Raw genomic sequence first — 15,923 nt, forward strand, 5'->3', positions numbered from 1 at the left:
AAAAAGTTGAGAAGTATGCTTGACCCCCCTCCTAGATTGTAAGCTCTAAAGAGCAGGGCCATCTGATTCTTCCTGATGTGATGATATGATTCTTCCTGCTGTGCAAACTGTTGGCGCTATATAAATCCTGTACAATAATAATAATATTTAGACAATATTTTTTTAGCCTGGAGTTCAGCTTTAAAGTAGAACTAAAGGCAAAATTTTTTTTTTTTTTATTTCGGATAGCGTAAGGAGGTGTCATAACCCCCTGTAAGTTTGTTTTTTGTCATAGGTGTTCCATTGGGGAGATTTCCCTTCACTTCCTGTCCCATAGCCAAACAGGAAGTGAGAGGAAATCCCTGCAAATTAAGGGAATCCCTTGGAGACCCCCAGGTCACCAGAACTAGTGTCCCAATTGGAAGATTTTCCCCTCTGTTACTTTTCTGGGAACAACCCAAACTTTGTCACTTTCTTTTACTTTTACTTTCAATGATAATAGTAAACAGGACAAATAGGGAATCTGGAAGAAAGCAATAAAAACTGACAGATGTTCTAATCCCTCTCCACTCTATCCAAAACGAAAAAATAGTTTTGCCTTTAGTTGTATTTAAAGTAACACATACATACTTGTCCCTCTCCCAGCATGTGACAAGTAAAAGATAAGCTGCAGACTGAGGAGCTCATCCCTCTGTCACTCTGCTCTCACCACCCATCAGCATGTTCCTTGTTAGTACATGATCACTGCAGAACAACTGACTGGCTCCTTGTGCCACTGTTTCCTCCCACAGTCTGAGCTCTGCTGTATAGGGACTGCAACAGGCTGATACCAAATGCAATAAAGGTATTTACATGGCTCGCATTTAGAAAATACATTTAGGCTTTGTTCACACAAGAGAAGTGCAACCGAGTGCAAAAGTTTCTTTTGCACATTTCCATTCATTCCCGGGCATCACATTTAGGACAGCCCATTAATTCCAATAGGCTGCCCTATGTGTGAAAAACATGCAAAATAGGTGCCTGCATGGTTTTAAAAAACACGCCGCACCAAGAGGCGTAGTACTGCGAACGCACACATATTTGCAAGATGCGTGGGGGTGCCATTAAGAATGAATTTTGTGGGCATTCCCGCAAATGGTGTGAACTAAGCCTTAAAGAGGAAGTAAAGTCTTCCTCTTTAATTGTACCCATAGGTTAGCCTATAGTAAGGCTTACCTGTAGGTATTGTAAATATCTCCTGAACTTGCACCATTTAGGAGATATGTACTATATACGCCGCCGACGTCATCGGGGCATTGGCACTGAAGGAACGTCCCGCTCGTGCCACTCCTTCAGGACCTGTGCCGTGATTGGCGGCACCCATGTGGGAGTGACCTCATCACGGCTCCGGCCAATCACAGCACTGGAGCCTGCAAACCCGGAAGTAACTCCGGGAAAGATGTCAGCCATGGAAGCGGAGTGCAGGCGGGACTGCAGGGCAACGTTCTAAGGTATTTCATAATGAGCTAGTATGCAATGCATACTAGCTCATTATGTCTTTGTCTTGCAGTTTTTTTGTTTTGTTTTTTGGAGGTTTACAACCTCTTTAAGGATGCATTATTGAATACAGAGCTGCTTTAATTTGTATCTTTTTTATTTGTCTGGGGTTTCGCTTTAAAGCCCAAGATTACCTTTATGATTTGTATATAAAACATTGACTTGTACTTTTTTTTCACTAATTCAGTGTTGGTAATTTTCAGCAAAGGGCTTTTCTTTAAATAGAGCCAAAGAAGAATATTAATATTTGTGTTTTTGGAGAAATATGGGTTTATTTTAAATGTTAAGTTAGAAGTTATTGAGTTCACTTGAGTTTAAAGAAACTGGACCGATAGAAATAAGAGAGATGTGTAAGGTAAAGGCTACAGGCTTTGAAAAATCAGTTTGTAAATGGATAGAAAACTGGCTAAAAGACAGAATTCAGAGAGTAGTGGTTAATAACTCTAATGCCCCGTGCGCACGATTGGACTTTCCGACAACAAAATTTGGAATTTTGTTCGAAGGTTGTTGGCTCCAACTTGTCTTGCATACACGTGGTCACACAAATGTTGGCCAACAATTTCGAATGTAGTGACATACAAGACGTACGGCGAGCCGATTAAAAGGAAGTTCAATAGTCATGCACCACCCTTTGGGCTCCTTCTGCTAATGTTGTGTTTGGTGAGTATTGATTCCCGAGCATGCGTGTTTGTACTTTGGACTTTTGTCTGACGGACTTGTGTACACACGATCTGAAAGTCCAACAACATACATTTGTTGGCGGAAAATTTGAGAACATGCTAGCCGACATTTGTTGGTGGAAATTCCGACGACAGATGTCCGATGGAGCGTACACACGGTCGGACTTTCCGCCAACAAGCTCACATCCAACGTTTGTTGTCGGGAAATCTGATCGTGTGTACAGGGCATTACTCTGAATGGTCTAAGGTTATCAGTGGTGTACCCCAAGGTTCAGTTTTGGGACCCTTACTTTTTATGATATTTATAAATGATATCGGGTCTGGGATTAAAAGTAACATTTCAGTCTTTGCAGATGACACCAAGCTATGCAGTGGAATAATGTCCTTACAGGATGTCTCCAATTTACAAGCCGACCTCAATGCTCTGTCTAATTGGGCAACTATATGGCAAATGAGGTTTAATGTTGATAAATGAGGGCTAAGAATATGCATGCATCATACATACTAGGGGGAGTACAACTGGGGGAATCAATGGTGGAGAGGGATCTGGGAGTTTTGGTAGATCATAAACTCAATAATAGCATGCAATGCCAAGCTGCGGCTTCCAAAACGAGCAAAGTCTCTCCAGAGAGAGAGATATCATTTTGCCCCTGTGCAAATCATTATTAAGACCTCATCTGGAATATGCAGTTCAGATAAATACCTTGGGGTGTCTACTTTACAAAATGGGGTCATTTGGCGGGGGGGGGGGGGGGGGGGGGTTGTGCTATCTGGACATTTCAGGGCCTCCGTAACTGTGATAGGCAGTGAGGAGTAAAATCACAATTTTACGCCTTTAGAAAGCCTGAAGGCGGTGATTGGTTTTCGGGGTCCCGTACGCGGTTAGGCTCCCAAATAGTCCCACACATGTGGTATCCCCGTACTCAGGAGAAGCAGCTGAATGTATTTTGGGGTGTATTTCCACATATAACCATGCCATGTTTGAACAATATATCATTTAGTGACAACTTTGTGTAAAAAAAAAAAAAATTAATTTTTCTGAAACTTGTGGCAAAATATAAAATATTCCATGGACTCAACATGCCTATCAGCAAATAGCTTGGGGTGTCTACTTTCCAAAATGGGGTCATTTGGGGGGGGGGGGGGTTGAACTGTCCTGGCATTTTATACACAACATTTAGAAGCTTATGTCACACATCACCCACTCTTCTAACCACTTGAAGACAAAGCCCTTTCTGACACTTTTTATTTACATGAAAAAATATTATTTTTTTTGTAAGAAATATACTTTGAACCCCGAAACATTATATATTTTTTTAAAGCAAGGGCCCTACAGATTAAAATGGTGGGTGTTGCAATTTTTTTTTCTCACAGTATTTGCGCAGCGATTTTTGCAAATTTTTTGTGGAAAAAAAAACACTTTTTTTAATTTTTATGCACTAAAACACACTATATTGCCCAAATGTTTGATGAAATAAAAAAGATGATCTCATGCCGAGTACATGGAAACCAAACACGACATTCTTTAATATTGCGCACAAACATGCAGCGGCGACAAACTACATATATTTTTAAAAGCCTTTAAAATCCTTTACAGGTTACCACTTTAGATTTACAGAGGAGGTCTACTGCTAAAATTACTGCCCTCGATCTGATCTTCACGGTGATACCTCACATGCATGGTGCAATTGCTGTTTACATATGACACCAGATCAACGCTTGCGTTCGCCAGGGGTGCTTTTTTTTAAATTATTATTTAATTTTGCTTTTTTCATTTTATTTTTAAACTGTTCCTTTAATTTTTTTTAAATCATTTTTATTGTTATCTCATGGAATGTAAATATCCCCTATGACAGCAATAGGTAGTGACAGGTATTTTTTTTTTTAAATGGGGTCTATTAGACACTAGATCTTTCCTCTGCCCTCAAAGCATCTGATCACACCAAAGATAGATTGCTTTCCCAATTTTCCATTGGTGCTGTTTATATCCAGCGAAACCTAAGTCATGAAATGCTCATAGCTTCCGGTTTCTTAGGCCATAGAGATGATTGGAGCCATTCTGGTCTCTGATCAGCTCTATGGTCAGCTGGCGGAACCACCGGCTGCATTCTTGGGTTTCCTGTTGGAACAGGAGCGCCCGAGAAAACCATGGAAGACGGTGGGGAGGGGGACATTCCCTCCCACGTTCCCTCCCACTGCTTGTAAAAGCAGTCTAGAGGCTAATTAGCTGGTTGCTTTACATGAAAGCTGACCGCTGGCTGAAAAGAATGATACCAAGATGATACCTAAACCTGCAGGCATCATTCTGGTATAACCACTCCCCCACCACCCGACATAAGGTAACGTGGCTTCGCCCACCGTGCTATTCTGCCACAGTAAAACTGCTGTGGCTGGTCGGGAAGCGGTTAAGGGGGATATGATCATCATGTATAAATACATAAGTGGTCCATATAGTGAACTTGGTGTTGACTTATTCACTTTAAATTCACTCTTTACGTCTGGAGGAAAAGAGATTCAATCTCGAAGTATGGAAAGGCTTCTTCACAGTAAGAGCTCTGAAAATGTGGAATAGACCAGTGGCGGCCCGTCCATAAGGGGCGCAGGGGCCCCTAATGCATCCGGCCCCTAATCTACATGCAGGGTGTTGGACGCATTGATTCAAATGGGTTTTTTTTTTTTTAGAAGCACAAGATTAGAGCCAGAGGCTTGAATTGGCTTAAAAAAAGGTGGGCTTGGGGCGGATGGAGCACCAGCCACCACTGGAATAGACCCCCTCAAGAGGTGGTTCTGCCAGCTCAGTGGATTGCTTTACAAAAGGCCTGGATTCTTTACTAAATGTACATAATATAACTGGGTACTGACATTTATAGGTAAAATTTCTCCAGGGAATATCCAATTGCCTCTCGGGGGATCAGGAAGAAATTTTTTCCCCTGCTGGAGCAAATTGGATCATGCTTTGCTGGTTTTTTTTTTGCCTTCCTCTGGATCAACTGTGGTTATAGGGTTGTATATATAGATTGTAAAAAAAAAATGTTTGATTTGTTTTCCCCTTTTTATTGGTTGAACTAGATGGGGCTTGTGCCTTTTTCAACCTGACTAACTATGTAACTATGTAAAATGCCATTGTTGACCTTCTGAAAATGTTTGTTGCTTGGCTGTCTTTGCCGTGATACCCCCAGAATCTTATACTTTGGTCACTGACTTAGAACACTGAAGCATTTGCAGGCAATTAGCATTTGAAAATAAAAGGCAGCAATAGCCTGGATTTTATGGAAAGAAGCTTCTATTACTGTGCAGCTGTGATTTGTTCATACAGACAGCCACTCCCCGCAGCAATGACAGCTAAGTCGGAAAAAGGTACCAGCACCAACTGGGGACACGGGCTTCTGACATTCCTCCGAGAATGGTGAAGGCTACAGCTCTGGAATGGGGGAGGGGAGTTAGGAATCAGGAGATGCCAGAGAGGTGAGGCTAGTACCTCTTCCTTTGCAGGTGGCTGGTCTTTGGACTTATTGTAACATATTTTACACTCTGCCTCATCCTGCCCAGAGGTTTTCCAGTATGCAGGACAACAGGCTAAGCACCAGTAGACTGAGGCTGATCGTCACTGGGACAGGTTGCCACCAGATACACAAGCAGTAGCTACCCCTACCGGATTAAACAGAAGCACACACAATTTATATCTGCTCTTGTAATGCTAACCTTTAAAAAGAACTGTCTGTATCACTCGCTGCCATGCCCAGACAGGAATGTAACAGAATTTACAATATCGTAGCTTTCCTCAAAGACGCAATAAGTTCTGCAGTTAGAGCATTTAGAGATTCAGCAATTTCTAAATATTGCTTTAATGAAAGAAGATAAAAAATGGTGCAGGAAAATATTTACAGGAAAATATTATTTCAAAATAAAAAAGAGCAGCATTAAAATAAACAGTAATAAACGATAATAAAAGTGAAGAGTGAAGAGCAAAGTTTGCATGATCTTTGGTTCCATGCAGAGTCTATTCTGATATACTGTATCAGAGTCAGCAGCTCTCATAAATTACCCTTACCATTTCCTCTATAGTTTTGATGGTAAGCAAAGGCTTTTTTTCTTGTAAATAAATGTTCCGTTTACAGAAATAACACAAGAGTCTGAGGCCTGGAGAGTATTTTAGTATGTTTGTCAGACACACCCTTAATGCCAATTAGCATTGAAATATAGAAAAAATTTTTTAAAATGCATGTAATTTTCCATCTGACAAGATTTTGCAATCTGACAGTCAACATAATGTTGCACAGAGTGAAACTATGATTCGTTAGAGGCCCAATATGATATAAATTGGTAGCATACATTGCTCAGGAAATGTTGTTCCATTAGCCTTCTGGTCGTCCTACTATAGGCATATTGATGATTGTTAGCTGATTGTTATTACTTTATATACAATCGAAAGATTTTCCTCTTAGATGGGATTTTAAGGGGTGGAAGTCTCAAATAATGTATCAAGAGTATAAAAAATATTTGTTTTTATTATATCAAAAAATTAGTTAAAAATATGACACATATTGTATGAAAAACAACAGTGGTAACAAAATGGATGCCGCAGTTTGCAAATGGTAATGATACAGATATGCAAAACAGATCAACAGAACTGCACTTAACCCATAAAACGCTGTTTCAGCAAACAGGAGCTAATTGACAGTGCAGGTCCGACGCGTTTCGAGGTTTTTGTATTGATTACGACCTCTTCTTCAGGGGCTGGAGGTGAGATGTATATCTATCTAGAGACCATGTCATAGAAAGGAACAGAGAAACATACAGTGAATCATATTATATATCAAAAGTGTTACTTTATACACAACTATTTACATCGTAGAAAAGACATAGTGTAGTAGCAAAAAAGCATTCTAACCATAGAGAATAGTATCTCATGGCATCCGATTGAGGAAGGGGAAGGGAAGAGCCTGTTAGCCACCGGGGTCCAGACCCGAGTATCAGCGCTGCCACCAATGAGACCAGGACCGTCAGCAGAACGTGACCGGACACAAAGGGCGTCACGTCCATCAGCTGAATAATAGGTGATCTAATAGACTAGGGAACAAAAAATAGTGTGTATTATGACCCATTGTCCCAGAAGGGTACCCATTTACTATATTGCACAAGATACCTCTAAGTAAATTTATTTAGAGGGGGGGGCTCTGGTGAGTATTTTTTGTATACATACCTATTGGGCGCATGAAGACTGAAAGTATCTCTATCCAGACCTCAAAGATGGTTATCCCTCAACAGACATCATATCGGGTATATATAGGATAAATGCAAGGTGTTACGGACTAAAAATAGAAGAGAAAAAAGGAGAGAGCAACATAGTAAACAGCGGGGGGTATTGCTCAAATAGGTCCTTTCATCTTCTAAGTACACACCTGCCGGGGTAAGGTAAACATACCTATTAGTGCAAAGTAGATGGTTAATCCCTATGCTGGCTCAGGAGGAGATGTTGTCTATGGCGGCTGTTAGCTGGCAGAGACCACAGTACAGGAGGATAGAGTAGTGGAGCGCCTATGTTCAGTGGCTGCAATAGCAGAAAGAACCTGGATTAATTGATTAATAAGGGCTCTTGGATGTATTCCAAATCACAAAGTGTAGTGATGTCCTGGACTGCAAACGCAGTCCTGGTGCTCAGTGTGTATATACACACTGCAGCTCCAAAAGACATTGTGGGCACACCTTAGAGGTAAGAAGAAAGGCTATGGTTTTTACCTTAGAGAATCCTGGCAGCTGCACACTCGGTCCGGTGTCTCCACCAGTGTGTGAGCTGACAGCCTGGCTTGTTATTTAAATAGTGCTGCTGATAAGGCGCACGTGATGAAACAGCTGACTCCACTGGGAGCAGCCTCATCCCTGACAGGAGGAGTCGCCCTCCGAGTCCCCGGCGCGCAGGCCAGCCCCCCCGCCCCACACACGTGTCCAATCCAGGAGCGGGAGGCGTCACATCCTGGAAAGGGGGAGGGACTCGTGCTAAGAGGGGACTGGCGTCCGCGTCATACACCCGCGGCGCGCTGATCGTCATGGCAACGGGATATACATATCCCGGCCATAGGCGATCATGAAGAGGGAGGCCAAAGCATTGCCAAACTGGAGGTGGCAGCCCTGGCCCCCGTGCGCCGAGTGTCAGATCCGACCGCCACAGGAACCTACTTTTAAGTCACAAGAATTGATGGCACTAGATAATCTGATGTCACTATTGGACGACAATGAACCACCGGATCTGATTGATCAGATCGACCTGGAGCATCTGCTTGGCCGATTTGATCAATCCGATCCCCCCCAATCATGCACCAAATCATTTAAGAAAAAATCGGATAAATTTCCTGCCCTTAGTACTAACTCTAACGTGCAACGAGATTCGGAAGATCAGCACCTGCTCCAAAAAACAGCCCAATCTCAGTCAAGACGAACGTAAGGCCCTCAAATCATTAGCTTCGAACCCAAATGTTACTATAAAACCTTCGGACAAGGGGGGCAACATATTCATTTTGTATAATGATCAATACGTTGCAATTTGCAACAAAATACTATCAAACCAACAATGGTATTCCAAAATCTCCTCAAACAAAATTGATAAATTCAATAAAGAATTCTACAAATTGGTAGATGAAGCGTATGCTGCTGGCATACTCACTAAATCTGACCATGACTTTGTTAGGCCCAACCAGCCCCGCATCCCAACATTCTACGCTCTCCCTAAACTTCATAAAGACTTATGTAAACCATCAGGACGACCAATTATCTCTGGTAACGGCTCTCTGACTGAGAATTTGAGCCAGTTCATAGACAGCCATCTATGACCATATGTAATGAATATACCCAGTTATACCAAGGATACTTTGCATCTTCTATAAATTATAGATAAGATCCAAGTTCCACCCAAGTCGCTATTGGTAGCGTTGGATGTAGAAGCCCTTTATAGTTCGATACCCCACGACAAGGGGCTGGCATGCATCCGGCATGTGCTATCACGCGATAGCCATCTCGATGCAAAGAAAAAATATTTTTTGATTGATGCCCTTGACTTTGTCCTAAATCACAACTACTTTGCGTTTAATGGCAGTTTCTTCCTCCAGGTACAGGGGGTTGCGATGGGGACTTCTTGTGCCCCATCGTATGCCAACCTGTACCTGGGGGAATGGGAGACTATGTTGTATCAATCCGAGTCCACACGCCCATACATGAACAATGTAGTCATGTGGCGTTGTTACATTGACGACGTGCTGATTGTATAGGACGGCACCCCTGATGACCTTCAGAGATTTCTGCAGGTACTCAATGACAATTCCCTCAACCTTACTTTTACTATGACGTCCCACGAATGGGACATTACTTTTCTGGACGTAACAATCCATAAACAACAAGATGGTTCACTCCTCAGTTCACTTTTCCGTAAACCAACCTCTGGTAATTCCATCTTACACGCCACCAGCTTCCACCCCCAACCCCTGATCCAATCGATTCCTTACAGTCAGTACCTGCATGTCAGGCGTAACTGCACCAGTGATGAGGCCTTCAGACGTGAGGCCAATCTGCTGATGGAGAGACTCCTGACACGCGGGTACTCCAAAAAATGCCTGAAAAGGGCATTCAAACGTGCATGTCTGAAAACCAGACATGAACTCATCTTCAGTACGGAATCTAATAAGAAGAAAAAAACAAATCCTATTCGCATAATCACTAAGTTTTCAAATCAACACAAAATCGTCAAAAACATCATTGAACATTACTGGCACGTCTTAAAATTAGATCCTACTATTGGTCCATATATACAAGACAAACCGTCTTTTACTTTTACATGTGCCAGGTCCATTAAGGACAACTTGGTGTCCAGCGAATATGTAGGGGGTGGGGCGGGTAAGCGCGACCCCTGTAAACGTTTCGGAACCTTTCGTTGTGGCGGTTGCCCGTACTGCCAGTTTATGAATATCAAACCAAACATCAAACTACCTGATGGCTGCATATACACACCAAAACATTTTGCTAACTGCAAAACATTTGGTGTGGTATATCTCCTCATGTGCGACTGTGCATGCTACTACGTCGGTAAGACGAACCAGGAATTCTGGCGGAGAGCTTACCGCCATATAATCTCTATGAAAACGTGTAACCCCAGTCTACCCTTGGGCAGACACGTCTCCGCATTTCACTCTGGTATATTTCCCAAGCTGTCCTTTCTGATCCTGGACCGTGTCCACCCAGGGCTGTGTGGGGGGGACTGGAACAAAATTCTGCTGCAAAAAAAACAAAAGTGGATTTTTCGTCTTCAGGCCACCAGGGCACCAGGCCTCAATGAAACCACGTCCTACAGACCCTTCCTAGAGGGCTTCACCTCGGGGGGGGGGGGGGTCCGAGTGGGAACCCCCCGGTATGAACACCCCTCTATTTCTGTAGAATCAACAGCTTTTGGATGATTTTGACTAGTTATTTATTGCCATCAGTGGGATAGGTGTGGTGACAATATAAGTGATTTAATATTCCTTTTTTTGTACATGTCACAAGTGCATTCATATATATACTGTTGTCACTGTTATGTCAAGCCCTGTTTCCATTTCCATTCATCCTTTTTCCTTTCCCCTTTTGTTTTTTACAGCCCTGTCTCCAGCCGTCCATCCTTGCCTGTCCCTTCCCCCTCTGCCCCTTCCTTCTGTCCTTTCTACATGGCTATCCAGGGGTTAACACTGTGCACTTTGGTTGCGCTGCAGGGATGAGGTTGTTTGCACCATGGGGGTCCTGGGCCTGGGATCGTTGCTGCCCGGTGGGATCATGTCCTGCGGCGGTCGGATCTGACACTCGGCGCACGGGGGCCAGGGCTGCCACCTCCAGTTTGGCAATGCTTTGGCCTCCCTCTTCATGATCTCCTATGGCCGGGATATGTATATCCCATTGCCATGACGATCAGCGCGCCGCGGGTGCCTGACGTGGACGCCAGTCCCCTCCCAGCACGAGTCCCTCCCCCTTTCCAGGATGTGACGCCTCCCGCTCCTGGATTGGACACGTGTGTGGGGCGGGGGGGCTGGCCTGCGTGCCGGGGACTCGGAGGGCGACTCCTCCTGTCAGGGATGACGCTGCTCCCAGTGGAGTCAGCTGTTTCATCATGTGCTCCTTATCAGCAGCACTATTTAAATAACAAGCCAGGCTGTCAGCTCACACACTGGTGAAGACACCGGACCGAGTGTGCAGCTGCCAGGATTCTCTAAGGTAAAAACCATAGCCTTTCTTCTTACCTCTAAGGTGTGCCCACAATGTCTTTTGGAGCTGCAGTGTGTATATACACACTGAGCACCAGGACTGCGTTTGCAGTCCAGGACATCACTACACTTTGTAATTTGGAATACATCCAAGAGCCCTTATTAATCAATTAATCCAGGTTCTTTCTGCTATTGCAGCCACTGAACATAGGCGCTCCACTACTCTATCCTCCTGTACTGTGGTCTCTGCCAGCTAACAGCCGCCTTAGACAACATCTCCTCCTGAGCCAGCATAGGGATTAACCATCTACTTTGCACTAATAGGTATGTTTACCTTACCCCGGCAGGTGTATACTTAGAAGATGAAAGGACCTATTTGAGCAATACCCCCCGCTGTTTACTATGTTGCTCTCTCCTTTTTTCTCTTCTATTTTTAGTCCGTAACACCTTGCATTTATCCTATATATACCCGATATGATGTCTGTTGAGGGATAACCATCTTTGAGGTCTGGATAGAGATACTTTCAGTCTTCATGCGCCCAATAGGTATGTATACAAAAAATACTCACCAGAGCCCCCCCTCTAAATAAATTTACTTAGAGGTATCTTGTGCAATATAGTAAATGGGTACCCTTCTGGGACAATGGGTCATAATACACACTATTTTTTGGTCCCTAGTCTATTAGATCACCTATTATTCAGCTGACGGACGTGACGCCCTTTGTGTCCGGTCACGCTCTGCTGACGGTCCTGGTCTCGGTGGCAGCGCTGATACTCGGGTCTGGACCCCGGTGGCTAACAGGCTCTTCCCTTCCCCTTCCTCAATCGGATGCCATGTGATACTATTCTCTATGGTTAGAATGCTTTTTTGCTACTACACTATGTCTTTTCTACAATGTAAATAGTTGTGTATAAAGTAACACTTTTGATATATAATGTGTTTCACTGTATGTTTCTCTGTTCCTTTCTATGACATGGTCTCTAGATAGATATACATCTCACCTCCAGCCCCTGAAGAAGAGGTCATAATCAATACAAAAACCTCGAAACGCGTCGGTCCTGCACTGTCAATTAGCTCCTGTTTGCTGAAACAGCGTTTTATGGGTTAAGTGCAGTTCTGTTGATCTGTTTTGTATATCTGTATCATTACCATTTGTAAACTGTGGCATCCATTTTGTTACCACTGTTGTTTTTCATACAATATGTGTCATATTTTTAACTAATTTTTTGATATAATAAAAACAAATATTTTTTATACTCTTGATACATTATTTGAGACTTCCACCCCTTAAAATCCCATCTAAGAGGAAAATCTTTCGATTGTATATGAATATAGGGATGTGGGTGGATTGTCTCCCTCCATAAAGTCTCCGTCACCACCTTCTGTTCTTCGTTATTACTTTATACATCAGTGTACCTAATTAATGTAACTTCATTACAATCAGATTTATGAAATAGAGTTAGGCTTTGGCAAGGTGGGTCTTTACAGTCCTCACATACAATCCAGGACTGCTGGTACTACATTATACATGATGATGTCAGAGTACCTATGACTGATGGAGGGACAAAGGGAAGTGGCTTTGGAGGATCAATGGTATGGTGCAGAGGAAGTCTGTGGGAGAAATAAGGTAACTATAGCTGCTTTTTCCTCTATCCATAGACAAAATGAGCATTTAACCCTTGCTGTGTGCGTAGGGCAGGAGTCCCAGGAAATTGGTTTCCTGAGAACAGAATAGAGACTTGTTTACAGGGGCGGACTGACAACTCATGGGGCCCCCGGGGCAATAGGAGATTATGGGGCCCCCGGGCAATAGGAGAAGATTATGGGGCCCCCGGACAATAGGAGATTATTGGGGCCCCCAGGCAGTAGGAGATTATAGGGCCACACAGTATACACACACACACACACACATACAGTATACACACACAGATACACAATATACACACACAGAATACACATACACACACTGAAAAGGTACTGGAGAGGCGAAGCAGCTATAATCTTTGGATTTTTAAAAAAACACAGATTTTTACATACTGTCCCTGGTTTTATTGAGGCTAGAAACCCTGAAGGGGCCCTTAGTGGCATGGGGCCCTCGGGCAGTGCCCGAGTGCCCGAATGGTCAGTCCGCCCCTGCTTGTTTATGAGAAGCAATAAGGTACATATCATAAAGTATATCATCCTAATGCACAATTAATTATTATCACCATACGGCACAGGTAGGAGGATTTGTTATACTCACTGAAAGCCGCTATTGCCAAGACCAGGGTGATGATGATGGACAGCCAGGATATCCATAATGCCTTCTTCCTGTAACTCTGGGCTTCATGTGGCTTCAGCTTTGTGCTGCTTTCTAATAAACCTGAAGGGGGGAAAAATTGTTAAAAATATACAATTATCTGTTATTTTTACATCAGAATAGAATTATAAAGGGGAACTTTAATTACACAAATGCCTTTGCTATCATTCCCAAACCCCCTTCTGAAAATACCCATTGCCTGGCCGTCATGCTGATCCTTTACCAAACCAGGGAGATAGCGACATCAAAACTGTGAGATACTCCCAAAGGGAGATTACATTTAAAGGCCACATTCCTCACTAGTGCCCTGCAAGTGCAACAACTGATTGATATTTATAAAATCACCCCCATTAGATTCACTTTGCACACAGAGAAACAAAAAAGCTATTTCTTAAGAAAAACAAAAGGTTCATACTACCAGGGCAGGGGTGTGCGCTAATAATGTCCTGCGATGCTCCATCATGACATATGCATTGATGCTCCTGGGAGGATCCAGGAGGGGCTGGTAAACCTAGGACATATGGCGGTGAGGGACGGGGCAGAACATTACAAAGCCTGGGAAACATGGCAGTGGGGGATGGGGGTGTTGGGGCAGAACATTACAAACACTGTAGAAGTGATTGGGTGGCTCCAGAGTTGCCCAATTCACTTTTAACAGTAGGGCAGGAACCCTGGACTAAAAATGTAGACAGCAGATAGCCAACACAAGCCATGGCCTAGGGTGGCAAGGGGTGGCATACCTCCAACCACACTTCATGCCACTGACAGTTCCAGATTGTCGCCCCGCATGATAGAGTAAACAGAAAGGTTTGAATTCTTGCTTTCCGGCACAGTTTTGTGGCTGTACATTTTTATTGGTGGAAGTGTCATGTGTACTTACAGTATGCCCACACTATGCCCATGCCCATGCCCATGGAGCTGAACTGTTAGCACAGAAGGGTAACAATTTTCTCTGTCTGTTGGCTGATCTGACACTAATGCCGCGTACACACGAGCGGACTTTCTGGCAGACTTGGCCTGGCGGACCGGACTCCGTCGCACAATTCGACCGTGTGTGGGCTCCAGTGGACTTTTTTTCCCCAAAAGTCCGAAGGACCTAGAAATGAAACATGTTTCAAATCATTCCGACGGACTCGAGTCCGGTCGAAAAATCCGCTCGTCTGTATGCTAGTCCGACGGACTAAAACCGACGCTAGGGCAGCTATTGGCTACTGGCTATCAACTTCCTTATTTTAGTCCGGTCGTACGTCATCACGTACGAATCTGTCGGACTTTGGTGTGATCGTGTGTGTCCAAGTCCGATCGTTTGAAAGTGCGGCAGACGTACGCTGCAAAGTCCGTCGGAAAGACTGTCGGACCTAGTCCGTCGAAAAGTCCGCTTGTGTGTACGCGGCATTATCAATAGTAGGGATGAGCTGAGTGAGTTCAGTGAGATTGTATTTGCTGCAAAGTTACTGATTTTGCTCTTGGCAATGCTGACTTAACGTTTCTTGAGCAGCTGGGGCAAAATTTGGTTAAAAAAAAAAAATCTACTTTTTTTTTTTTGAGGTGGTGTTTTAACTGGGGTAGAGATAATTTAAGATTATTATTTGATTTAATGTTTTTTTTTTTTTTTTTTGCATTTGTTTTTCCCTTTTTTATATATTTGATGGCTATTGTCACTCGAATATTTTGAATTACATTGTTTTAGTTGTCCATTTTCCTCTTTCTGTAAAAAATAAATAAATAACGAAATAAAAATGTATTTTGTTTCTTTTGCTGCTTGGGCAAAATTTGCTTGGAAAGAAAATCTACTTTTTTTTTTTTTTTTTTAGTTTTTTTTTTTACTGGGGCAGAGATAATTTAGGGATGTTTAGATGTTTAGCTTATTTATTTATTTTATTTTTTTGCATGCGTTTTCCCTTTTTTATATATTTGATGGCTATTTGCATTTTTTTCACTTGAATATTTTTAATCACATTATTTTAGTTTTCCATTTTCCTCTTTCTGTAAAAAAATTAAAATAAACAATAAATTAAATAATGATTTTTCCACCATCAAATCATTCCCCGCATCTATTACCTTTTGTACCACCTCCCCCCTCCCTTTAGAATGTAAGCTCTACGAGCCAGGCCCTCCTGTCCCTTCTGTATTGAACTGTAATTGTGCTGTCCCCCCTCTACATTGTAAAGCGCTGCGTAAACTGTTGGCGCGATATAAATCATGCATAA

The 15,923-nt window shown here is 43.0% G+C and overlaps 1 protein-coding gene across 1 annotated transcript in view; it reads right to left on the reverse strand.

The window, feature by feature from the left end:
- The window catches only part of TMEM163 (transmembrane protein 163), a 236,442-nt gene that overhangs the window by 189,653 nt on the left and 30,866 nt on the right, over window positions 1–15,923 (reverse strand). The window contains exon 2 of the mRNA XM_073634280.1: window positions 13,657–13,776. Within this exon, the coding sequence (XP_073490381.1) occupies window positions 13,657–13,776 (120 nt within the window). The remainder of the gene's footprint in view (window positions 1–13,656; window positions 13,777–15,923) is intronic.

The sequence above is a fragment of the Aquarana catesbeiana genome, linkage group LG06 (genome assembly GCF_042186555.1).
Source record: "Aquarana catesbeiana isolate 2022-GZ linkage group LG06, ASM4218655v1, whole genome shotgun sequence".
NCBI lineage: Eukaryota > Metazoa > Chordata > Amphibia > Anura > Ranidae > Aquarana > Aquarana catesbeiana.